Source organism: Diadema antillarum, unplaced genomic scaffold, assembly GCF_040938485.1.
Source record: "Diadema antillarum isolate AM-2024a unplaced genomic scaffold, OU_Dant_1.0 seq00002015_RagTag, whole genome shotgun sequence".
Lineage (NCBI taxonomy): Eukaryota > Metazoa > Echinodermata > Echinoidea > Diadematoida > Diadematidae > Diadema > Diadema antillarum.
This window is the reverse complement of record NW_027272670.1, coordinates 138,819-149,306: the sequence shown is the minus strand read 5'-3', so window position 1 is coordinate 149,306 and position 10,488 is coordinate 138,819. Positions and strand designations below refer to the sequence as shown.

Here is a 10,488-nt window from a genome sequence, read left to right as displayed (position 1 = left end):
ACTGTTTCGCAAAATTTTGTCAACTTAGGCCATGAAACATATTGTAACAAAGTGATGTCACGATGTAAGTCATGATGGTGCGTGTACGCACGTTGTACTAGAGTATCTGGATATGGACGGGGTGTGCGTTTAGACACGCACGTTATGAATAAAAGTCTGTATGGGTACTGAGTAAGAGACAGTTGCGTTCTAGCCACGTCTGGGAAAGGACTGCGTGTGGCGAGTCAGTACGAGCAGTCGGTTACATTTTGAAGGGCTGCGGGCAACTTGTTGGTATACTTTCCTCCATTCGTCAAGCTTCCAAGAATAAAGGCAAGTGAAGCACTTGCGTCATTACAATTCAATTACCGTGGCAATAACCGGTGTATTTATTTGTGCTTTCTGGTCCGTACGAATGCGGTGATGAGAGAGAATTGGGTGCTATGTTTGCCAAGACATGAGAGCCCCGAGATCGATACACAACAGCCCCAGTTGTGTTACAATATTAAGACAATGGGAGAATACTGTGCAAACCTGAAACTCAAGTTGGACACCATCAACTCTCATCTGGCCTGCAAGCAGGCTACAACAATTCCAGATCTGTACTCATTGAGCAGCATTACTCTCTGTGATAGAGAACCAGGAAGTAAATACCACTTGCCAAGTTGTGTACAGAGGGAGTGCCTTGATTGTGGTGTGGACAAGCTTGATGAGATACTAGAACCTATGATGACCACACCTCAACAGTCTGTTTCTTGGAAAAGATGGGAACTTGCATCAGAAGAAGTGAAGACCTGAAATGGCTCAAGTACAGTATAAAGAAAAGGGGGCTTGTGACAAAAACTGGAACAGTCGATATGCTAATCAGAGTTGAAAGATGAAATGAGGACCTTCTCAAAGCACCTATTCATCAAGGACTTTCAAGCTCACCAGCTACAGGCATTACGTCATAATATCCCAGATGACTTTGCACAGTTCCTTTTGGACTGCAGAAAATTACGTCTGCAGGTATCAAGATGAAGCTGAAACAGCATATTGGTCATAGCAGTCCGTTACAATCCATCCCTTGTAACGTACTATAGATGTCACAAGAAGAAAACAAAAATATTTGTCTTCTCTGTCCCTTTATGTGTATGTGTAGATGGTTGAGCTGTCTCCTGGTACAGGTGTATACCTGTACAAGCATCAACTCACAGAGGCGACTAAAAAAAGCTTGATGCACTGGGGTGGCCTGCTACCTGCTGTCATGTTTCATGACAACAATCCTAACTCGTGACACACAAGATGGTAGGAAAATTCACCCTGCTGTGAAGGAAACATCAATGTACCTACAGGATCGAGGAGTCGCTGAGAACAAGGTTGGAACTGTTATAAAAAATGTTATTGACAATCTAACCAATTGTGAATTGTCGGGTAAGCTCCCCTCAATGAGTTCTCAACAAAGACTTGCTTCAGAGATGAGGGAGATTGCAAAGCAGCACCTTCGTGAAGAACTCCAAGGTGAGAAGCATCTTACCCTGAAATATGATGGAACAAAAGGAGGACAACATTTGGTTGAAGTGCAGGTTGAAAGCAGGGCTGAAACATTCACGCTTGGTGTTGGAGAGGCTGTAGGTGGCACGGCAAGGGAGTATGTGAAATGCATTGAAGACCTGGCACATCAAGTTGATGACAAGATTTTGCATTCAGTGCAAAATACATAGATTTATTCATATATTCATATAAATAAATAAATTTAAAAAAATAAATAAAGATTTTATCAATCACAAGAGGTGATACGCTGATGACGTATCACCTAGTTGCTCGGAAACTACAGAATACATATCAATAACCTCACAGGCACAGCCATTAATGCTCATGGCCTAGCAAGCTGCTTCAAAGTCTGAGGACTAGCTCGAGATTTGCAGCAGCGGGGCAGTGTGCGACAAAAGTAGTATGCGAGCGATTACGAATGCACAGCATCGACTTTCTTCATAAGATGTAAAGTTGTTACTTTTTTAGTACCATATTACTCGATTGTACAGCTGCACGTTAGCGGCATCGCAGATTACACAGGCAGGCATACATCTAAATTTGACAAGCCCAAGTGTGCCTGCATATCCAGACTATGAAATCTTGCTCTGAATCCCTCATTGTGATTTAATATCCTGACATCATTACACCAGAATGTACAAAGATTAAATGATAACTTCAATATCTGTTTGAAGTTCAATCCTTATTTCGTAAATAATGTAATGGGGGAGAGGTTGCATCCTTTTATGAATTAAACTTGTCTGTCTGTCTGAATTCTGCTTCTTAAGATTGAAAACCTGGCCTAGCACACCAGCTAACTGAATCTCATTGAGACATAATATCTCTGTCTTAATATGAAATAAGGATTGTATTTCAAACACATAAAGTATCATTTGATTTTTCTTCTGCGCTTCATCAACAATTCATCATTTTCATATGTACATGTATTTTGTTTTTTCATTATTTATATTGCAACAGAGATACCTGTGAGATAAATATCACAAGGAATGGAATTTGGAACAGAACATAATTCATCATCTTTACCCCTATTCTTCAAGATGGTGATCCTGCACAATGATGACTGAAACCAAAAAATGAGCCAATCAGAAATGACCGGTGCCATCAACTTGTTCGCTGGCCCATCTTGGCCTTGGCTCTCCGCTCCTCCCGAATCCTCCTCTTGATGTGCTTGGGCAGGTCCCAGCTCTGCTGCACAAAGTAGTTCTCCAGCGACTCCAGGGATACCGGAGGCATGTACTCCCTCGTTCGTCTCCTCTTCCACCACTGGCCACCGAGGGCCTCCTTGCTGCCTGCCTTGGTGTACTGGTAGCGGTAGTGTTCCACTCTAATAAACCTTACAATCAAACAAAAGTTAGATAGTTAATACATATCAGATCCTAGATGCACAGAGTTTTCTTACTTGAGCAACAAGAAGTGGTCATGTGCTATTCTTAAAACCATGACAATATGAGAATAATACTAACAGGTTTATGGCATGACAAATACAATTCTACAGCCAATTTCAGACAGGGTTCCCAGCATTTCAAGAAAACAAAATTCCCTGATTTTTCCCTGATTTTTCCCTGATGAAGTATCAAATTTCCATAACTATTTCAACTCATTTTCGGTTTCACATCCAAATTTCATCCAGTTTCATCCAATGAATGTTGTTTTGATATGCAACAAAATATAACATAGTCTTACTAACTACTTTCGGTATTTGGGTCTATCAAAATTCAGAGAATTTTCCCTGATTTGAGGCATTTTTATCAAATTTCCTAAATTATCCTTGACTGGAAAAAAGTAAAATACTTTTCCTTGATATCCCTAATTTTCCTGATGGGCTGGGAACCCTGTCAGAACAGTTAGGTGATTTTCTTAGAGCCTTGCAAAGAATAAAAGCAAAAAATAAATAAATAAATAAATAATAATAATAATAATAATAATAATAATAATAATAATAATAATAATAATAATAATAATAATAATAATAATAATAATAATAATAATAATAATAATAATAATAATAATAATAATAATAATGATAATAATAATACAAACATGTGTTAATAAGGATGACTTACTTTGGAGGGTCCTGACCATGGAAAGGATTGTAGGCGATCAGATCCAGAGTCTGCTCATCATTGATCAACAGTTTGCCGGCCAGATGAACAAACCAGGGGTTGGACTGGTAGTTCTGTATTGAAAGACAGGAGGAAGTAATGATGTTAAGCTGTCACTAAAGAATCACCTTTTTCTGGTGAGAAGCTGACCCCTAAAATCACTGTGAAATCTGACAAATAATCAATGTCATATATTCGGACAATTATTATGAAGAAAGCTCAAACCAAGTTGGATGTCAAATGACATAAACATATTCCATCATGTAGATTTCTCTGTGCAAAGAAAAACACAAGACGTGTGCACTGAAGCAATTTACAGTGCAAATACAATGTCTGACTTCAAAATGCAAACTAATTTAAGAAGCAAGACACCAATTACTAAACATGATGGCTATAACTATATCCCATTATCAATTAATATTTTTGTCTTTTTTATTCTTAACTTCCAATGATTCCATGAAGTTGCTGAAGTGAGCAAGTCCGAATAATCAATAAAAACAGAAGGGAAGACAAGTACACTGGTAAAGCATTTTACAATATTGAAGGAAAATCAAATAGAGTGGATCATATTTTCTCTCCTCCCCCCCCCCCCCCCCCCCCCCCCCCACCCCATCTCATCACCAGCAGATAGAAGGTGACATTGAAGAAGGAGTTCAGACCTGGAATGCAGCAAACCACAGAAGCCAATCCAGTCGGTAGTGATAGGGTGAGATGAGGCAGGGACGCCTAGTGACGTTGCCTGGTTTGCACTTGAACTCGTACTCCAGCCACACTGCCCGTGGGTCGTTGGGGTTGCGGCTGCTTGTTCCTTGGAATATCACCTCATCTCTCACTTTAGTGACACTGTGGATGAAAAAAAGGAAAGAACAACAACAAACATTAATGACCATCTGATACTGCTTTGGTTTGAGAAGGTACATAATAAGCGTGGTCAGACTGGCAAAAGATTGAGAAGTTTAAGATCGCGAAGTTTGGACCATTGGTACGCGCGCAAGCAAGAGTGCGCCGTTCGATGGCTAGTGATTGTGACGTAACAATGCACCTCGTACATGACAATGGCCTCGCGCTTCGAGGCACTGCCTGCAAACAGATTGACAAGTTTCGCGAGAAGTTTGCGGTCACACTGGCAAAACTCCGAGATCTTAAAGATCACGATCTTAAACTTCTCGATCTTTTGCCAGCCTGACCGCGTCTATTGTAAAAATTTCCATTTCTTCAAACTATTATCACCTAAATCGTATGTAAATCTTGCTCATAGGTTCAGACACTGCCATCATCATAATTTGGCATAAAGCAATCTGACAGAACATATTCAGGAACAAACCATTTTCTACAATCTAAAAAGAGCATATTCCTTAGGAGTTTTCCCCATTATCTCAGCTGCTGATTCACAAAATATCTGATAAACATAAAAAAATCCCAAATTACGAAGAAAACTGGTTACACACGCAAGTTTCTAATGCATGCATTACACAGGAAGTATAGACGATACAGACCATTGTACATGGATCAACAATCTGTACCTGCCAAAAGCTCCATAGGTATTGACTATCCTGAGGGAGTCAAAGGAAGTGTTCATAGCCTGATGGGTCGAGAGAAGGTTCTTAACCACTGGGATGCTCAGGTAGGCTATCAGCACTGCCAGTGATATGTGCGCCACTCTGCGAATGTAGTCACCTATATGAGAAGGGAAAAGTAAGGTAGATGTCTTATCACTGCATGTGCCTTTGCACACCAAGCTGCTGCTAAATACTAAATGCTCACTACTAAATGTTAACAGCTTCAAGAAACTATGTATATCCCACAGTCTTTGGAAATGAACTGTTTGTTCCAACAATACAGTATTGTACCTGAATGTCACAGACAAATACACCAGTAGTGGCCACAGAAAGCAGGGTGCTTTCACTAAATGTAAACTGCAAAACTTTCCATGTAATGATGATAATGCACACATCCCAAGAGTAGCTAATCTGCATGTTCAAGTGATACTAGATTGTGCTTTGCATTATCGTTGATATTGTGTACTACTGTTTTCATCATGCATCACACGCTGGCAAAAAATCCCAACTATAATTGCTGCAGGTGTGCTAAAAAATCTCTCAAGAGGGTTTGTAATTTTCACAGGACTGGCTAATCAGTCTGTGAGTGTTGCAAGAAGGAACCTCCAGACTCTGCCTAAAGGACAACTTTATGCATATGAAACACTAAATGCTATCTAAATATTGCATATTATTCTTGTCACCATCATCAGAATCAGAATCAGGATCATCAAATTGAACTTCATCATCATCATCATCATCACCACAATCAACGACATCATCATCATCCTCAGAATCATCAACATCATCATCATCACCGCAATCAACATCATCATGATCATCATCATCATTATCAAAATCCTAAACATCATCATCATCATCATTATCACCACAATGAACAACATCACCAACATCATCATCATCAACAATCATCACCATCATTGTCATTTCTATAATTTCAGCCATCAATAACTGGCTGGTCGACACCCATCCCACCAGTCAAGCTTACCCAGACTGGGCCGAGGCTTTCCATAGGAGCGCATCCTCCCGGTCGTTGCCATGGCGCTGCTTAGCCAGGATGGGAAGAGCCAGGTCAGGCTCTGGTCATCAAAGCAGCTGATGGCGGGAAGGATGGTCAACCAGTTGAGAAAGCTGAGGTTACCACTGATGATGAGAGTGACCTGAGAAGATTCAATGTCGACGAGATAGAGAGAAAAGCTGAAGAGTCAATTCAGGTTGATACACAACATGTTTGAAAATAAAGTAGAATAAAAAGAGTAGATCATATGAATATATTAAATAAAGAAGAGAGCCAACAAGCATATAATACTTGCAAAGCAGACTTTCAATCTAACATCAGAAAAAAGAAGAATGAAATAAAGAATAATGCATAATTCTCAAAACAGTTATACACCAATAGCCTACCATGACAGTAATTTTCATAGGAGTAACAAGATACAAGTACATTTGAAAGAAAGCAGAAAAATACCTCTGGGTATAATGAAAGAAAAGTAAAATAAAGCAAATAAAAAATGCACCCCATCGCTGAAGATATTTGAGAAAATGTCATCAAAAAGTTGTTTCTGACTATAGAATCCCACCAGGACATGGGGTAATTGGGATTTTTCTGTATAAAGCATAATATATGTGCCTAATACACACCCTGTGCATTTTAGGGAAATTTAAGTTATTGGTAAATTTCACTTTGTGTATTTAAAGTATCTAAATGAGAAGATGCTGAATTGGCCTGTGTATAAAAGGCATACAGCTGTGTTCTAAGCCTGGATTATGGAAATGTCCTAACATCAGTGATATAATACTGCACTTGAGGAGGCTCAGTGAGAAGGAAGAAGCCATTCAAAGAACACATAAATGCCACACACCTGGAAAAGAATCTGTATCACTCCTCCGATGAGACGCAGCGGTCTCCAGGGAACAAGGAGGAAGATGGGGGCGATGAGCTCGATGAAGTGATTAGAGGCCGTTTCAAACTTGTGGAACCACTCGGGACTCTGGTGCATGTAGTAGCTCATTGGATTTGGCACAGGCTGGGTCTGAAAACGTAGCAATCAAGGAGAGATAAAATTTCTTACTTCCAGTTGAATATGGGGTACCTCCATGTTTTGGTCGAGACCTAATTTCAGGTTTCTAACATATTTGGTGAGATACTGAGAAACCTCTTATGAAATATGAAAGAGCATCTAATTCCATGAGGAATTCAATGCTTATTTGATAAAAATTGGTTTTGAAATGGCTGAGATATCCAAAACGGAGCGATTCTAATAAAGTGTGGGACCCACCTTTTATTATGATCGCTTTGTTTTATTTTGCTTTTGGATGTTTCAGTCATTCCAAACCCGATTTTCATCAAACAAACTTTGAATTCCTCTTAAAATGGTACGCTCTGTATTCAAAGCGTTTTCTTGGTGTCTCGCAAAAATTTAAAAGCCCAATTCTTATCTCCATCAATACTGTACCATCCCTTTAAAGCTTGCTCAATAATAGAAAGAAGCATCTGCTAATAAGCTCTTTTAATAGTCATATTCAATTTTTAAGATGTAGAAGAACTGTGGTTTTGTAGTAGACAAGGTCTTGGCTTTTTAGACAGAAGGACCTGGGTTTGAACTCTGAGCACTGTCCACATCCTTGGACAAGTTGTTTGTTTCACCCTCAACATTCTTCTAGACTGCGGCGTACAAATGGGTAACTTGCTGTGTTGTGATGCTGATAATGGCAGGGTCCTCTGGTAGAGCAGTGCTAACACCTTGGTAAATCTATAGAACCAAACCATGATAGCATTATTGTCATTAGTATCTATTTTTGTTGGTACACTGGTAACCATCTCACCTCATAGTGATAGTTCATACACGTCAGGTCTCTCCAGCATTGGTCACCTCGAATCTTTATCAAACCCTGTAGAAGGATTGACAATAGAGGGAAAAAAATTACAGGAGAAAGTACTGTAAGGGTACTGTGAGAAGGTACTGCAGTATTAAACAAGCACCTGCAACTGTGACTTATCTGTAACAATATACCTGAGAGCAAATTTCTCCACTCATTTTGACAAATTTGCATCTGCTTCAGTACTGCAAATTGGTTCCACAAATTTATTGGAAAACAAAAGCCAGTTAATAATAAAACAAAAACAACAAAACTTTAGCCTGAAAAGCTATGCCTGTTCCTAAAAGAAAATCTTGCTGTGCCATCACACAGAGAACACCCTGTTTCCATCATAGTGAAAAAGAGCATGTGTACATCAATATGACACCACCCCTTTAAACCAAGAAGTCTCGTACCGACTTCATGTCGTTCTTGCTGATACTCACGGCTCCCATCATGATTCTGAAGAGGAGCCACCTGTAGCCCCAGAGGACCACCCAAGGCATTGGGGTGTGCCGGGGGAACTTGCGTAGGCTCAGCAAGGGACAGGCAAAGATTGCCAGGAAGCCCGTCTCCAGAAGCTGAGACTCCCAGCCTGGTGTGGAAAACAAAAAACACCAACCATATTATGACATCACTGCTACATGTGTAGACAATCTGGGGGTGTTTCATCAATTTAGTCAGCACTGTCAAGTTGTCAGTCTCTGACAACTTAAGCAAAATCCTCGGTTTTGATTGGCTGAAATGCTCTTGTCACTGACTGTTACTATGGTAATTGTCAGAGACTGACAACTTGTTAGTACTGACAACTTTCATGAAACGGTACCCAGGTGTAACTATCATTGCCCCAGGGGGCTAATAGCTTGTGAAAGTGACCAAATGATACTAACCTAAGATGCCATGCCATATAACAGAAGAGGTAATTTCTAAAGACCTACACGGTTATTACTCTCATTTTTTTTTCTATATGGGGGGGGGGGGGGAGGGGGGTTAACAAGGTTATACCAAAGCCTTTCAAAAATTGCATAAGCTGATCATAATTCTGTTCATTCATGCTTTTATCTATCAAGTTGTGACATCACACATACCTCTAAATTGGCATGTTGTATTTATTAGATGAATTACATTTGACACTGCAGTCTGTTACACAATGTCTATTAATGTAAAAATATATACCTTGTAGCTCTTCGCAGAAATTTTACTCGTGGAAAGAGTGCAATGGCCAAACACAATCGGAACACACAACATGTGAAGGAAAAGTTCTAAATTCATTTGCAGAAAAAGGCTACAAATAAACTTACATTCTTTTTTTTTTTTTTTTTGGTGCAGTTATCAACCCAGCTACTTTCTTTTGCTCCATAGAGACTGTAGACACAGTCGGCTACTTTCCACCCTTCACAGTTAAACACTGGAAAAATTGCAGGATTTCAGGTATATGAAACTACGATCAAGTGCATTTAAAGAAAGAATGTAAGAATGCAAGGCACTGGAAAACTTGATTCATTAAGAAAGACACCTGCCATTACATATTGTATTTTTTTAAACTCATGATCCTGGGAAAATCATGAAAATACTTCAGACTTTAGGCTTAAGGATTTCGACTTGTAAATTGAAAGGAAAGAAGAAAAAGAAGGAGTGGATATACACTTAAGAATCCGATGCTGTCTGCTCCAGAAATTATACATACTGGCTCATGACATTACAGTTCTACATTAAAAGGATGGTATAGTTTTGGTTGAGATGGGGTTTCAAATCTTTTATTCTTTCTTCTTTTTTTTTGAGGGGGGCGAGATGAGAAACTACATTACAAAATATGACAGATAATACAATTCTAAGAGGAATCCAAGATTCAATCGATGACGACTGGTTTTGAAATAGCTCAGATATCCAAGACAAAGTGATCCTAATAATAGGTCGGACCCATCGTTTATTAGGACCATATAACCAAAACCATACCATTACTTTAATGTGGTCTGCACTCTCATTTTCTGGAGGGGTAAAAATGATTATCTATTAGGTGTCTCCTCATTTTGCCCATTAGTTTCTTTGAATGCCAGAACATAGTTTAAAGAAATGAATAATCATTGGCATACTTACCAAATGAATACCTGTAAGAATACAAAAAGGTGATATTGGTCTTAACATTTCATTTTCTTCAATTAACCCTTCAAATAAAAATCTACGAACAATTTGCTTTGTACTACCGAGATCAAAGCCAAAGGAGAGGCACATACACATTTCTTCTATTATTACCATGATGCCCATTTGATTAAACCTTGATTCTTATTGCAGCATGATTCTTGTCCAATAAGTAATTTTGGTTTGTTTATTTGTTTGTTTTTTTCAACTGACACGAATGCATAATACTCAAAATGTTCCAGATTATATCATTGTCGGCTATGTTTTATTTCATAAGTTTACTATCTTTATTTACTATTGGTGAGACTGTTGAGATG

The 10,488-nt window shown here is 39.0% G+C and overlaps 1 protein-coding gene across 1 annotated transcript; it reads right to left on the bottom strand.

Moving 5' to 3' along the window:
* Positions 1–1,118: 1,118 nt before the first annotated feature.
* Positions 1,119–8,940, bottom strand: LOC139713614 (lipase maturation factor 1-like). Its single transcript, XM_071625320.1, has 8 exons — positions 8,479–8,940; positions 8,000–8,065; positions 7,036–7,206; positions 6,162–6,333; positions 5,138–5,291; positions 4,274–4,457; positions 3,576–3,688; positions 1,119–2,845 (listed from the first exon to the last, which is right to left on the bottom strand). The coding sequence occupies exons 1-8, from the start codon at positions 8,536–8,538 to the stop codon at positions 2,614–2,616; spliced, it is 1,152 nt and encodes a 383-aa protein (XP_071481421.1). The 5' UTR covers positions 8,539–8,940; the 3' UTR covers positions 1,119–2,613.
* Positions 8,941–10,488: the final 1,548 nt, after the last annotated feature.